At 43.4% G+C, this 16,794-nt stretch overlaps 1 protein-coding gene across 2 annotated transcripts in view; it reads right to left on the reverse strand.

Moving 5' to 3' along the window:
• Positions 1-16,794, reverse strand: part of pod1 (coronin) — a 46,849-nt gene that overhangs the window by 26,822 nt on the left and 3,233 nt on the right. For both annotated transcript variants that reach the window (XM_084602168.1, XM_084602169.1), the window contains exons 7-13: positions 16,333-16,457; positions 12,998-13,084; positions 9,841-9,923; positions 9,317-9,371; positions 9,133-9,190; positions 8,090-8,235; positions 3,016-3,111 (exon numbers count right to left, since the gene is read on the reverse strand). In XM_084602168.1, coding sequence (XP_084458294.1) covers positions 3,016-3,111; positions 8,090-8,235; positions 9,133-9,190; positions 9,317-9,371; positions 9,841-9,923; positions 12,998-13,084; positions 16,333-16,457 — 650 coding nt within the window. The remainder of the gene's footprint in view (positions 1-3,015; positions 3,112-8,089; positions 8,236-9,132; positions 9,191-9,316; positions 9,372-9,840; positions 9,924-12,997; positions 13,085-16,332; positions 16,458-16,794) is intronic.

Consider the following 16,794-nt stretch of genomic DNA (forward strand, 5'->3'; position numbering starts at 1 on the left):
TTTTGAGGAAGAGTGTGATAATGTAAGCAGCGAAATTTTAAAAACAATCTATTTAGAAACCATTCCGATTAATCTCACGCAAGCAGTTGTTCGTTAACAGTTAGCAAGTGTTTTGAGGAAGAGTGTGATAATGTAAGCAGCGAAATTTTAAAAACAATCTATTTAGAAACCATTCCGATTAATCTATTTGTGAAGCCAGGCATGTCTACAAAAGGCTCAGTGTCAACTGGGTGCTTCTCCGAATCGCAAAACTTCCCTAGTCCGACACAGTTTCACATGTGCTGTTATGTCGCAAACACTGTCGTTCAAACAGCACAAAGGTTCACATTGAAAACAGTACTGACACAGAGCAACATATTGTGAATGAACCGCGCACAGAAGCAGATGACCAATATCACCTTTATAAACATGGCAGCGCTCACAGATGCCAGAGCTGGATATCATCTGTGCAGTCGTCTGCTATATTGTGCGCTTCTCTTCCATCCTTTTCCCATGCGCTGGAGAACCGATTCTTAAATTCAATGTTGTCTAGGGTATAACTTGAGCTGCAGTATTAGAAGGCAAATTTAGCACATGCAATATCTTGTCTGACTGCACGAAAAACTGGCGCGCTTTGCCAAACGCCCATAAGGTTCACCATCCACTGGACATGTATACAGCCTCGCAAAACATTTATCGGAGCCTCTTGACAATATATTCCTTTAGAAATTTCCTTGCATACTTTGCCGCTCTCTGCCTGAAAACACTTGCTAACTTAAAGAGTGGTTGTGCAAAAGGAGGAAAATATTTCTGTATGTCTTTCTTTGGTATATCGGCCACACTCCGACATGCATTTCATGGCGCTTTAAAAATACTCTTCCTTTGAAACAACATTTCGTGTTCCACAATCCGTTCTAGGGTGTTCACAGTTGCTCTTCACCAAGAGAAGACACTAGGCCCACTGTGAAATTAGAGAACTGCTTTGGAAACTTTTGTTTATAATGATTTCCTATGGGCACTAAGCTACCTAGTACATCAGCAGCCACTTCCCTTACACAGCACTGTATAATAGAATCAAGCACCGCACAACAGAATGAAACAAATAAAAACTGTTAGGATGAAAATCAGAGTTAACTAGCTAACCTTCCAGTAAACCTAGACCAATGACTACAAGACAAAATCTTTGCACTGCATAACATGCGTAGCAGTGTGTGTAGAAGATACCTCATAGCCTTTACGAGCAAAGCTCCATGAGTCAGACACAAAAATAGATATATGCTGTGACAAACTCCAAGACCACTTCGATGCAGCAACAAACGCTACAGGTTTCCTTAACCACAAATACAGAGAGAAAATTGATTTAACTAGTCAACACTCATTTGAATTCAGTGCAATGCAAAGTGACTGCAGCTACAGTTCTGTTTCAAGCCATGTTTGGGAGAGGAAGATGCAAAGATCAATCACATCAACACTATGAAAGGAAGTGACTACAGACAAGCTGCTTGCAAAAAATGGCTTTCCCCTAGCATAATCTTAAGTTATAATAATGTCCCATATTTACTTTTCTCCTTAAGTGGCATTTATAATATCAAATTAAAGGTCACTAACTTAGCAATGTTTAAAACTAATAAACTAACAGGAATGGACTTAACACTAAATACAAAACTGAATTTAAAGTAGTCCATAAGATTGGCAACGATTTCCCCTCAGCAAAGCAATATACTTGCAATGTAAAGATGACAGCCTTGTCCAAAGCACGGAGAAAGGTTGACAAAATTTTACAGCTCCAAGCGCACAACCATGGTATCGTGATATCCAAGAAAAGAAAGGCAGCACCTTACGCTTTGAAAGCCACAGTGTCTAATGGCTTCTCAAAGCCTCTGCCCGAGACGGTGCAGAGTGTGCAGTGAAGCATTAACAGACTGATCAGCCGCTCTACTCAAGCGAAACTGATTTCCCTTTGTATGCGCTTACGGGCATCTGCATATGCAATCGCCACTCGTCAAGGTGAACAGAACAGCACGCATCATATGAATGAAACAAGGTCAGCTCCGTGCTAGGTTGTGAGCCAGCCTTGTTGGCTGGAAAGACTCATTCAAATCCACAATTGGCACACACTACCTACTCAACATGCTCCCAGTGAAGTTATGCCCGCTGCCAAGGAAATCAAGTCCAAGTCATAAGCAAGCTATTTCTTTTCATATTGTTGATTTGTGTTCATCTTTCACCAACTTACTAGATTCAATAAAATGAAAGGCAGCCATAATAGTGAGAACACAATAAAGGCAGCCCTTCTCAACCAACTGTTTCATTGTAACCGATTGCAACAGGCGGTTTAGTTTGGTTTAGCTCATAGATAGGGTTTTAAAAAAGTCCCAAAGCAACATCGCCTACGAGGAACACCGTAGTGGAGGACTTCGGAAATTTTACTACAGTTCTTCAATGTGCTCCTGACATCACATGGGCCCTGCGTTCCGCCTGCCTTTAAACATAGCTGCCATGGTTGGGATCGAACATGCATCCTCAGAATCAACAGTCGAGCGACCTAACCACTGAGTCATCGTGGCAAGGCGCATAACAGGTGCAATCAATCAAGTAGTCACTAACAAGCTAAAATTGTGTTCATGCTTCTTGAACAATGCAAGTCATCAGTTTATATATGCACTAAACTCATAAGAGCAAAGATACCTCAAATATAACATACTAAGCTTACAAGAAAAGAAGGCAAATACGATGATGAGGTATTAGCAAAAGTGAACCAGTTAACTGAAGTTGTAACACTGCATCAAAAACTAAATATTATGCCAACTTAAGATCTACAACACAATTCTAGCCTAATGCTTCACAAACAACATTACCAAAATGCAAGCATGCTGGCAACTAGGGTAAAAGTTAGGCTTGCAAGCAGACACGAGAGTTCTGCTTAGATGCACAAAGATTAACATTAACAACCATACACTTGATACACACAAAATAATTGGGAGTAAGCCAGGAAACAGTGCCTGCCCCAGTATGACAGGCACAAACACAAATTACCTTGACAGGTTTTTTGTCCAACCAGTCAGGTACATTTACAGCTGGGGATGGTGCCTGAGTGTCCGGAAAGACATCTGCATGGAAGTCTCTGTATGTCTGAAAAAAAAAATATTAAATTCCAAGCTTCATTAGGTTGTGCTTAGTAAAAGGTAATGTAACAAGCCTACAATGTCACATTTTGCAAAAAGAATCGTAAGTCAACATTAAACGTTACCAGCCAAAATGAGGGCAAAAACTACCGTATATCATGCTACAAATACACAAGCAGATTTATGAAAACAAATATGACAAAGATTTTATATAATCCTCAGTTCAGGCGTTCAGTCGTGTCCGACTCTTCGTGACCCTATGGACCATGTCACGCCACGCTTTCCGGTCTCTCACTATCTTCTTAACATCACATAGCTTCATCTGCAATGCCTCGAGAATGCCATCTAACCATCGCGTTCGCTGCCTACCCCTTCTCCGGCGACCCTCAACCTTTCCCAACACCAAATCTTTCTCCAGCGACTCCTCTCTTCTCATCAGATGACCAAAGTAGCTGAGCTTTAACTTTAGAATTTGACCCTCCAATGAGCAGTCAGGGTTTATGGTCGACAATATCGACTGATTAGATCTTCTGGCAGTCCAAGGAACTCTTAAGAGTCTTCGCCAGCACCACAATTCAAACGCGTCAATTCTTCGGCGGTCAGCCTTTTTCACAGTCCAACTCTCGCATCCATACATCACAACTGGAAAGACCATAGCACGGGTTATACGGATCTTGGTTGGCAGACTAATGTCTCTGCTCTTTACTAGGCGGTCAAGGCTAACCATTGCTCTCTTTCCCAGAAGCAGGCGTCTCCTAATTTCATGGCTGCAGTCTCCTTCCGAGGTAATCTTGGCGCCCAAGAACAGAAAATCTGTCACAGCTTCCACTTCTTGTCCATTGATGCTCCAGGACTTGATAGGGCAAGACGCCATGATCTTCGTCTTTTTAATGTTCAGTTTAAGCCCAAACTTCTCACTCTCTTCTTGTACGCGCATCAGAAGTCTCTTGAGATCCACTTCACTTTCTGCCATTAAAGTGGTATCATCCGCATATCTAAGGTTGTTGATGCGTTTTCCAGCGATCTTCACTCCAGCTGAAGACTCGTCCAGACCGGCCTTCCTCATGATGCACTCTGCATATAGGTTAAATAGGCAGGGCGACAGTATGCAGCCTTGCCTCACCCCTTTCTCAATCGGAAACCAATCAGTAAGACCATGCCCAGTTCTGACTGTGGCCTCTTGCCCTCCATAAAGGTTCCTGAGGAGACAGATGAGGTGAATTGGAACTCCCATCTCTTGGAGAGCTTGCCACAATCTGCTGTGATCTACGCAGTCAAACGCTTTCGCATAATCAATAAAGCAGAAGTAAATGGGTTTCTGGAACTCTTGCTTTTTCCATGATCCAGCGAAGGTTGGCAATTTGGTCTCTAGTTCCTCTGCCCTTGCGAAACCCAGCTTGCACGTCCGGAACCTCCCGATCCACATACTGCTGCAGCCTACCTTGCAGGATTTTTAACATCACCTTGCTAGCATGCGAAATAAGCGCGATCGTGCGGTAGTTGGAACAATCTTTGGCACTGCCTTTCTTTGGAATGGGGATGTAAACTGACCTCCTCCAATCCTGTGGCCACTGCAGGGTTGTCCAAATCTTTTGACATAATGTATGCAGTGTGTTAACAGCGTCGTGGTTGAGGTTTTGAAGCAACTCAGCTGGAATACCATCAATTCCGCTAGCTTTGTTCTTAGCAAGGCTGGCTAAGGCCCATTCAACTTCACTCTTCAGGATGCCCGGCTCGAGATCAGTAATCACAACCGTCCTATGTTGGGTTTGCACATTCGGGTCCTTCTTGTACAGTTCTTCTGTGTGTTCCTGCCACCTCTTCTTTATCTCTGAGGCTTCAGTGAGGTCCTTGCCTCGTTTGTCCTTTATCACGCCCAGCTTAGCACAGAAGCTTCCTTTGATATCTTTGATTGTCTTATACAGAGCTCTTGTGTTCCTTAATTGGCTGTTGTCCTCAACTGCTTGACACTGTATGTTCAAGAAGGCATTCTTATCTCTCCTTGCTATTTTCTGAAAATCTGCATTGAGAACCTTGTATCTTTCTCTTTCCCCCATACCTTTTGCCATCCTCCTTTCCTCAGCTATTTGCAAAGCCTCTTCAGATAACCAGTTTGCTTTTTTGCATTTCTTTTGCTTTGGAACTACCTTAGTAGCAACTTCTTGTATTATATCACGAACATCAGTCCACATCTCTTCGGGCTCTTTGTCTTCTAGATCTAATTCTTGAAATCGATTGCTCACATCCACAGCATATTCTAATGGAATCTGATCCAGATAATACCTGAAAGGCCTTCTAGTTTTCTGCGTTTTCCTCAATCGAAGCTTAATTTTGGCAACAAGAAGCTGATGATCGGTGCCACAATCGGCCCCAGGCCTTGTTTTTACTGCTTGTATAGCGCTTCTCCATCTCTGCCGGCAAATAATATAATCGATCTGATTCCTGTACAGACCGTCCGGTGAAATCCATGTGTACAGGCGCCTCTTGTCCTGTTGAAAATGAGTATTCGCTATGGTCAGGTTGTTTTCTTGACAGAACTCTACTAGCCTCTGCCTAGCTTCATTTGGCTCACCAAGACCGAACTTGCCTGTAATTCCGGATATTTCTTCACTCCCGACCTTAGCATTCCAGTCTCCTATGAGAAAAACGACGTCTGATGATGGGGTGCGGTCTAAAAGGCATTGTAGGTCCGCATAAAATCTCTCAACGTCAGCTTCTTCAGCAGCAGTGGTCGGTGCATAGACTTGGATAACTGTTATGTTGAAAGGGTGACCTTGGATCCGAAGTGAAATCATTCGGTCGTTTGTGGGGTTGTACCCTAGCACTGCTTTGCCCATTCTTCTGTTTACTATGAGAGCGACCCCATTCCTTCTCTTGGATTCGTGCCCACAATAAAAGACATAATGGTCGCCGGAGTTAAATTCTCCCATTCCGGTCCACTTGAGCTCGCTGATACCCAAGATATCAATGTTCAATCTGTCCATTTCTCGCTTGACGATATCCAGTTTACCTTGCGTCATAGATCTTGCATTCCATGTTGCTATGTGATATATCTCCTTGCGACATCGGACTTTCCGGTCGCTTCCCGACACATCCACAACTGAGCGTCCTTTTGGCTTTAGCCCAGCCGCTTCATTCGTCCTGGAGCTACTAGGAATCGCCCTTTGTTCATCCCCAGTAACATGTGGGACGCCTTCCAACCTGGGGGGCTCATCTTCCGGCGCCATATCGATAATGGTATTGTGACTGGCCATAGGGTTTTCTTGGCAGGAAATACTGGAGTGGGTTGCCATTACCTTCTCCAGTGAATCACATTTTGTCAGAACTCTCTGCCGTGACCTGTCTATCTTGGGTGGCCCTACACAGCAGAGCTCACGACTTCATCGAGTTTCGCAAGCCCCTCCGCCACGACAAGGCAGTGATCCATGAAGGGGTATATAATCCTATGATGACACAAACGATCTCCAGCCTGAGTCATTGCTTTACAACATTTTTCAAAGCAGAAAACAAAAAATTGCACACACAACACTTCCTATATATTTTCCCTTCCTTTACTCAGGAGCTTCACCCTCAGACATTAGTGTTGAAATCGAACTGGGTATAGGTATGATGCATGGAATTTTCCAGAAAAGACACCAATTATAGAAAAGAAAAGCATGTATACAAATCACACCGCTACTTGTAAGAAAAAAATAATATGCATCAGAAATACAGAGTATTGCAGAATGGCTCATTTTTCACAGCCGAAGAAGAATCGCTATGGCAGCAAGCTGGGAAAAGCACTTTGCCAAGCAAAAAACCATCTGCATCTCCTAGTAACAACATCGTTATGCAAGAATACAAAGTCAAACCTCACTAAAAGTAAACAGTTCATAACAAAAACGATGAATACCTATTCAGGTAGTATCCCACTTGGAAGCACACACAGATGTCCACGTATTTGATATCTTGTTTTTAAAATTGAACTCCTCTTACAATGTGACATAGCAAGCCCAAACGAGAAGCACATTTTTTTCTTTTTTAAATTCCAGAGTTCTGTATTTTTGACAAACTTGCTCATGTTTTCATAAATGTAGACACTACCGAGCTTGGGTGGTTGTCTGCTGCTTGCTCACATTCCTGGAATATTTGCGAAGTGGTGTAAACCTCGATGCCATTGCTGCCGCCATGCGAAATGTTGATATCACAGATATGCATGGAAAAAAAAATTGAACTTTTAACCTGTCTCTGACGCAACGGAGAACCGGAATTTGGATGCGTACAGCTAAAAAAGGACATCTGAAAGTACTGCCCAGGCTTCGAGCATAGCATCAGACTGTGAATCTGCTATGCGGCTACGCAACACAAGTGTCTCATTGTGTCGGACACTGTAGCTGGTCACACACACGCACGCACGCACGCACGCACGCACGCACAAAAAGCAAGGCCGATATGAAATGACGAACCTGCGATCAAAGGCCTAGCGAAGACAGCAAGCATAGAAGGTTACTAGTACTAAAAAATGCCAGCGAAGTTGGCTTAAGAATGTAATAGTTATAATACCAGTAAAATCAATACATAATACATTATTGCTGTTGTCACGATATGCTGGGAACAGTTTGACAAGATGGATTTTAAAGCTGGCAACACAGTTGTACAAGACAAATAAAAAGAGTTAAGTGAATCTATTGACATCAAATGCATAAAACTAATTCACGCGGAGCCAAAGTTGCACTACTGCGTCGCACTAATTGGCTGAATTACACAGCACAAAAAAGCACCAGCATCACATCAGATGTCCTGGGTCTTGATAGAGCCCTCTGGGAACTGGTGCGCACAATGGACTTTGTGCACTCAAGGCACAGCCGGCAAGAATAGAGATTTCATTAAATTTTCTCAGTACCCTCAAATCAAGCACGAAAGTGAAGTATCAGCATGGGAGCAGTTTTCTTTTGTCGGTGACGAAAAAACAAAAAGAGGCATTATGAAAATGAAGAGAGCCTTACCTTGCGGGGCACCTGGTAGGGCACGGGCACGATGCACTCCTGGCCCAGGATGAGCACACGGTTGACTTCCCCTTCCATGACCTTCAGAGCCCGCTTGGGCACCAGGCCCACCCCCTTCATTTGCACCTCGCCCATGTACTTGGACGCTGCACAGTGAATGCTAACTACTGTTGCTTCCATCGACATTAGACGAGCACTAATTATCGCATCCTACACCGTCACAGGTTCCTCTGAGGACGACACAAATCCAGAGTAGGATGTAGAATCTCTGGTTATCAAATTATGCTAGGGGCTTGACTGTTGCCTCTCATACCAAACTTTGGAAGTTATCCCATGATAAAGCTGCAAAAGGTGCGTAGCTATTTCACAGAGTGCTACAATGGTGACACAGAATTTGGAACAAGCATTCACCCTTTAAAAATATTGAACACTAAGACCTACGGGTTCAAAGATGCAATACTAAGATAACAAGAATGTGTGGTTTGTTGCCTTGAATACAAAAACTGCCATGAGAGGCAATGGGAAAGACACACACCTGGCTAGTTTAAATTAAATCAAGTGAACAAACAAAACAATGCAAGCATCAAGATAAAATAAATGCACCCACACAGTTTTGCTCATTTCCCATTTACACGAGCATTCAACGTTCCACACAATTCAAGAGATAGCAATCATTGTTCTCAGTAAAAATTTCTTCTCTGGTTCTTTCTAGGTATGCCGATTGTCTGACAGCAAAAGACTAATTTGTAAATGAGAAAATTGGAATAAAAAAACTTCCTGTCAGCCATTTCAAACTTGTCGTCCACGCCGACGAGGACCAGTTGCCATCACTTCTCAGCGAGTGGTGGTGTCACACAGCCGCTAAGATGCGCTTACAAAAATGGCACTCATTTTCCTTCTAAAATCGAAAAGCTCTGTTTTCCATGACAAAGGCCTCTTTTGAGATGAGAGTGCACTATCCTACCAATACAACTTCTACTTGCTCTGAGTGCACCTTTAACTACCAGTTAATCGCAAGACACACAGTGAGAGCTATTGCTCACCTTCACTCAAGAAGGGCTCCTTGAAGGTCACCTCCCAAAAGTTGACAGTAACGTCACCCTGCAAGAGCATATACAAAATTGCTGGAAGCCAACATATTAATACCCAATGACAAAAAAAAAAAAAAATGAAAGCCAGTAAGTGGCCTAGTAGGGCGGGATTAATGAGTGAGGGGCAGGTAGGTACCTTAGCAGCCAGGAAGAGCATGTTGGTGTCAGGGTCATACAGGGGAATGTACACACTAGAAAGGAAGAAAGCCCAGTGCTCTGTAAGTGTGAGCTCAAGCAATGCAATCTCAACCAAAGACAAACACATGCACACTCCCTAGATGGCACTGGTTGTTGCACACTAGTACTAGTCGACTGAGACCTGTAAAGCTGTGCCGTTAGAAGCCGGCCAAAACAAAACTTGTTCGGATAAGCCAGCACAATTAAAGGCAAGCACGGCCAGTAAAAAAGGCATATATAAAAAAATACCTGCACAGAGTATCCTAAGGACTAGATAATTTGTCATCAAAAATGACATTTATTGCAAGCATATCAGCGTAGCACTATGGGTGTGTGGGCTGATCAGTTCTTGAACCACCCCTAGTATTGCACACCTGGCAGTAAAGCTTGTGCATTGTCTCAAATTGAGACAATGGTGCCTTTTTAGTCTATATCCTCCAGAGATGCAGAAGAGCTTATTTGAATGACGATGTGGTCACTCACCCCATCGCACTGTCACCAGACCAGTTGGTGCAAGGAAGGTCAAACCTACGAACATCCCGCAGGCACACCTCTCGTTCCCTTGCCTGCAGCAGTGGAACAAGAGAGAAATGCAGCATTGCATGATGGATAGGAATGAAGTGGCATTTACACACTTCAGTGATAGCAACCAGAACAGTGTGTTTTGAAGCAGCTTCACAAGCAGCCAATCTACCAGCAAACGCCTTTAGTTGGGCATATGCAGTGACGTTACATATGCCGTGACAATGCAGGTTGTGAATCTGCATATCCGTATGAATTTCTGCCTGTCCTACAGGCGCAAACACGGTACAAATCTCAGTGTATGCCCCTTGTGCGCTGGTCACCCGCTTCGCAATGAACAAACCTCACTGCTGCTTTCTCCAACGCAATAGCTAGCTGTAAATAGTAGTGTCCATTTTAATTGCACTCTCACCCCTACGACAAGGTATAAGCGACCGATATGCCTCGTTTTCTAGACAACTAGCGATTTTCAAGCTGATCAGCCTAGCTGTAAGCTATGTAACCATCGTAACGATATATTTTTTCATGCTTTTTGTATGTGTTTCCATTTTCTTCAGCATGTCTACTTTTTCTTCTTCGAATAAAAAGTCTGGCAATACTACTACAGTAGAATCTAGACGATACGACTACAGTTGATCCAAATCAACTGTAATCAGATGTAATCGGCTGGGCTGATTGTTGACATCGAGCTCAGGAAAATGTAAACCAGCAGCATTACTGACAATTTTAGACAAAAGTAATTAAGCCGAATAATCTGTTTCATTTCCATTTAAACTTCGCTTGTTTTGGGTCATATGAATTCGGGATGATACGAATATTTTTTGGGGTTGTGTGGAATTCATATCATTGAAATTCTACTATATTCCTCTTGTCGGTAATTACAGAACAAAGTGTTTTCAACTGAGTGCTCCTGTGCTTTGATATCTTGTCACTAGATGGCGGCACTGTGCACGCTACACTTCCAGAGCCCTGCGGGACAGCCAATTATATGCATCAAGTTCGCATTGTTTATAGCATACTCAATGCAGTGAGTGATACATATGCACACTTACTACGTATGCCCAACTAAATGTACCTATACATTGAAAATCACTGGTAAAAAGGTAATGGATAAAAAAAAAATGTGACAGGATCTATTATTGCCAGAAAAAAAATTAAAAGTTTACAGGCTGCATGTTCTTAGATCCAGCCACCTGTCTCAGAACCCAAGGATCTTGGAGGATTGGATTTCTCCCACCCTGTTATATAATTGAGAAGCCAGAGTTGGCATTTCCAGCCAAATCAGCGATGTCATGGTGCTGCGTGACATGGCACAACCCAATCAGTGTCCAGCCAAGTCAGCTACCACCTGCTAGAGCCGTGGCCAAAACTTTTCGCTCAAAATGCTGACGCCAGATTTTCTGGACAACGGTGCCTTTAATGCTGCCACTTCCAAGTCTATCAATAAAATCAGACATCAACCGACCTAAGTGCTAATCATGGCACATCAGAAGTCCTAAATGAACTTAAACAATCAGCACTAGGTTATATCAGAGCCACTCATCATGCGCTTGCCACAAATATCAAGACATTTACACTCAAGCTTTCAAACACATTTACCTCAATAGTAGCATCAATTTTCTTTCTCAATGCTAAGAAAATTGCAAAGGTTTAAGGTTTGGTTCGCTTCGGTACGTAAAGTTTAATACCTCAAAGTAACTCAGGCTATGAGGAACGACGTAGTAAAGGGCTTTGGAAATGCCTACCACCTGGGGTTCTTTAACATGTGCCGACACCGGACAGTTCACAGGTGCCTTGCTTTTCACCTCCATCGATAAGCGGCCACCGCGGCTGGGACCTGAACCAGCATCCTAAGGTTCAGTAGTCAAGTGCCTCAACCTCAAATTGCCACGAGCAATGAATATAAATCCCCCTTTAACCAAGCTGTACAAAATGAGCCGTAATGTTAGTGTAGATAATGTGTTCGAGCATATTGCAATCTATCGAAGTCAATGAAATAGGCATGGCCAAGGGGCAGGGTGTAATTCGAGGCCCATGGGTACTGCAAGGCTGACATCCGATCTTAACCTCCCATCTTAATGGAGAAGCCAACTCGAGCCCTTTTGGCGATGCAATGAATCACTGATTCCGTTGTTCCGTTAGACCTTGTAAAGCAATGCTTTCACACTAAAGCTGGTGCAGTGCACGAACATCTCAGAACCCAGTTCTATAATTTGAGGCACAAAAGAAATGGCAACACTACAGATGTGATTGGTAAGAAAGGAGCTGAAGGCAAATCTAACAAAACGACATTTGCTTGCTTGTGGAAAGTGGGAACTCACATTATTGCAAGTGTTTGACCCAATTCAATATTTTGCAAAGGAATGCATTTGTCGAGGAAGTGAAATCACGCACACCACATTACTAGGGACTGCACTGCGGTCACTTCCAGTTCTGGCTGCCACCTTCAAGTATGACCTCGCCGCGGTGGCTCAATGGTCACAGCACTTGACTGTGAACTCAAGGACATTTGCTTGATCCCCAGCCACAGCGGCCGCTTTTCAATGGAGGCAAAAAGTAGGGTGGCCATGTACTCTGGGACGTCAGTGCACGCTAAAGAACCAGGGGTGACGAATTCCTGGAGGCCTCCACTGCAGCATCCCTCATAACCTGAGTCACTTTGAGATGTCAAACCCTATCAACCAAACCAACACTTTAAGAACGCAAAGCATCAAATCATGTGCATGTTCAGTTTCATTTTGCCCTGCCTACCTACTTTGAAATGATACTCCTCATGGTTACTTTTGAGAGAGACACACTGTATCAACACAGACTTACATCCTGGAAAGCCACAGCAGGAGTGCATGCGACAACGGGTTATGATTTGGCCTTAATCACATTTTGCCTCTGCCTGGATAAAAACACCAAGTGAACTATCTTGCTTCTAGAGCTCAAATTATATTAACAGAGGGGACAACGTCAACAGGTGTACGAAGTTCAGCACTCAACTAGATACCCACAGAAACTCTCATGGACTCCTGACAAGTTTATTTTTTCAAATACTCTTTTGAGGTGTCTACTAGCACGGCAAAATACACTCATAGGAGGCTGCAGACAATGATGAAAAAAGGTCACTCACGCTGCCCAAGCCAGTAGACAAAATGTAGTCGGTATTTCCCAACCAGATCACTCTGGAGTCCCTGTTGTTGGCATGGCCAGGTGCATGCTGAGGGAGCAGAAAAGAATAGTTGTGCACTCAGGTTATCCATAAGAAAGAACAAGACTTATACAGGAAACCAATAATCTGCAGGATACAACTGAGCGACAATTTTCAAGAAATTCTACCGTTGTCAAACGGGCACTTCCGGTCCCAGTTAAATCAATCCAGGTCGAGCTGAACTGCAATTAAACCTAATCCCACTCTGCATCAAGCCAGTTCGAAAAGAGCCATCCACAGTTTCAGCCTTGTTCTAGGAGCTGCTGCTACAGCTATTGTGCTCCGGAAACACTCGAATGCAAACTAAAAAGAAGCACAAATAAAGGCATCTGATAAAGCACAAAATTCTAATATAGATTCCTATATTAATCTGCACAGCACAGTTTATTTAGTTCCAACCTATGCAACAAGACACACATGCAGCACCACATGCAATGTAGCAGGCTGACCCCACAACAAGGGCTAAGACAAAATGAGTAAATCTGCGTCCTATTGGCACTGAACCCAATAAGGATCAGGGATCAGAAGCGCCACTGGGACAGCAGCATTTATCAATGCAGCTCTATAAGTGTTACCTGTTTAATCAAGGTTTTTGTCTGTTCTAGAACACAGCAGCACAGGAGCAAGCGGAGGCAGAAACTCTGTTGTGCTCTTTAAGGGAGGACACGGTGAAAAAAAAAACGCAATTTGGGATAAAGAGTCTAGTTTTTATCATTATTGTTTCCAATTCCTGGACCAATAAAAAACCTCTCTCGGCAAAATCTTATTTGCAGGAGTGCTCTAGAAACACTGGAATTCTCGTTTTTTCAAAGCACGCACTTGGGGTACGTATTTGGCACAGCATGCAGAGTGTACCCTTGCTGGAAGCATCATTCTTTCAGTTTTCCAACAATCACGTGTGCTTCCATCTCCAAAAGTTGAGTGGAGTGAGACATACGAGAAATCAATAAACAAGCATGAAAATAGGAGAACAGCAAGCCCCAATTGGCTAGAACACCGAAACTTGAGATGCGAGTGGCATACGAGTAGCACATGACGTTTTAAACTTTTTTTGCGGTGAGGGTTCACTTTAGCAGACCATGTTTAATCGCATCTGTCGCTGAATCCAGTAATCTTGTTTTTCTGGTTTCTTCAAGCATACATATTTTTTGGAAGAATGCCAGCTACGAAGTTCACGGCATGCAACAGCTTAGGTAGTGAAGCCACTTCACGAAAGCAAGCGGATGAAGCAAAGTTAGACTTCTCTCAGAATAACTGTACAGACAGCTGCAGCACTAGCAGTTCTACACTTTCAATAAAGAACTAAGGTAACTGAAACAGGCCTTAGACTAGCCGAACATTGCTTGTGGCATACACACTGCCACGATCGTAGAGAAGAACAACGAATTTTGTGTGGTGTGAGTGCTAGCAAGAGCCCCCCAGAGCTCAAAAGGGACCGGAAAAAAGCGGCAACTTGAAGTCACTGCTGCTGGACAGCGTATAGGTGAAGACGAAGGACTAAAATATGCTGCTGAGGGAGTTTTCTTGAGCACTGAAGCATGACAAAGTATGCTGGTTTTCAATCTTCGAGTCCATTTTTCTCAATTTGTTTTTTCAGTAAACTGTCCGCTTTGAAAAACTATCCTTCTGCCATTACTTGGCAATATTCGTACTGTACTGCGTTTTCGGGAGTAAAATTTTACAAGGAACGAAAGTGTGCACTTAGTCTGTCTATTCTTATCTTTTTCTTAACAAAGAAAACAAGTTTCAAGGAAATGGTGGTAATGAAGAAACCAATGCCATTCTTTATATGGTAACATTCCTTTGAAATATAGCACAACTAGGCAAAATAACTGTACATTTATGTGCTCTAGACCTTCATGAGGTGACATAGTACAAAACATTTTGGAAATTACCAGTCTTTTCTGAACGATACTTTTCCTGAGTGAGCATTTCATCCTTTTTGCAAAGGTTGCATACTTATTCTAGAAAAATGGAATTTGGCAAAGATGGCCCAACAGTGCTATAAACTAGCCATGAAAACACCCTTAAGGCGGCTGCTGCGCCACTGAGAGGGATGGCCTCCCTCCAGGCCTCAGTGCCCTGTGTCGCTCCTTGTGGATTTCCCAGGTTATGTGGTAAAGGGACAGGTATAAGCAATGCAGTAATGGCATGTGTTACAACACTGTGTGGGGTAGTGGAAATTCGTTAATTTGGAGATGACGCAAGGTCGAGGATTTCTCTTGCATTGGGCCTTTTTACAGTGATGAAAGCTCGAGCTTTGGGAACCTGTAGTACTGCAATAGGTCTTTGAACCTTCCCAGCCTTCTTGGTATGTGCAGGCTTGGACTATAGCTTGTGAGCTCCCCGCTTGCCACTGAGGCCTTAAGGTCTAGATCAGGCGGAGTTGCACAGGTCCTCAGTCACTGGTGAGAAGATGTCTCGCTATGGAGGATATTAACCCAGCTTCGTAATGATAGGCAGCTTGGGAATCAAATTGTTATGCATTAAGCTCTTTGATAGTTTTTAACAGCAAGCGCTATGACTGCCTCCTCTGTTTGAAGGGTGTTGGTGGCTCACACTATAGCCATGGTGTTCAGTGTCCCTTAGCCATATACCACCACTATGATGTGGGTCAGTTTACCTTAACATCTCGCAGCATCTGTACGCATGAATAGTAGATAGCTCCCATGCAGTTTGTTCACCCTTTTGAATCTTTCCTTACACCTGGCTTAATGGTACTCAGGGTGCATGTTCTTGATGATCTGGCTTACCAAGATGCAGCAGTAATTTCAGGTGTTAAGGGTATAGCTAGGACTGGGTGCACCAAAGCTCTCCTGTTGTATCCGAACCTTTTGAGTAGACATCTTCCTGCGATGGTCGAGAGAAGCCGCTGGTGTGCCACGCAGTGGGTCTTCTGACGTGGTGCTGAGTACACCAATTTGAAAAAAATGCCCCATGAAGACTGTGAGTGGGAGTCTTACTGCCTGCTTGCATCCCTTTCTGAGGAGTGTGTCGAGCTTCTTGTATCGAGATATGGCATTGAGATATGTAATGCGGCTGATAATTAAATACCTTGAGAATTCTAAGCATTCCACTACAGCAGCACAATTCTGTAAGAACAGCCCAGATGCCCTTAGGCCACTACATCACACTAATCCTTTTACATTAGTGTGGCAAAGGCACAGAAAACTTGCGGTGCATATAACAAGCTGCTGCCTCCGGCTTTTTGAAAAGGCGTGAGCTATAATGTAAATCAAGTACTGGCGAGTACTCACAAGTAAATTGCTTGGTGCTCTGGGATCCCAGACTCGCAGCTTCTTGTCCCTGCCAGAGCTCACCAGCTGGTTTCCATCACCTCGCCAACTCAGGCTCTGAATCAGCTCGTCATGCTTCAGGTTGACTGGGCAACAAACAACACAATGGCATTAAGCATGCGGCACAATGGAGGCTATACAGAAGAGCAACAATTATAAAATTCCGGAAAAAAAAAAAAAAAGTGAAACACAGCAGTACACAAAAGTTCAAAGAAATAAAAGAAATTTCAACCAAAAGAGAATGGATAGCAACTATTAAGACAAATGGCAACTGAAGGCAACATTATATTGTGCACTCTCTTCTGAAAAGTGACCTGCACTTCCAAATTGTGATCAGTTTTCATGATGACCACGTTTCACAAGAAAGCACCTTGAGCGTGCTTGCATTTCTCAAGCGTCAGCTGCAACGTCATCATAAAAATA

This window comes from Amblyomma maculatum, chromosome 4 (genome assembly GCF_055883805.1).
Source record: "Amblyomma maculatum isolate TAMU_Amacu chromosome 4, ASM5588380v1, whole genome shotgun sequence".
NCBI classification, from domain to species: Eukaryota; Metazoa; Arthropoda; class Arachnida; order Ixodida; family Ixodidae; genus Amblyomma; species Amblyomma maculatum.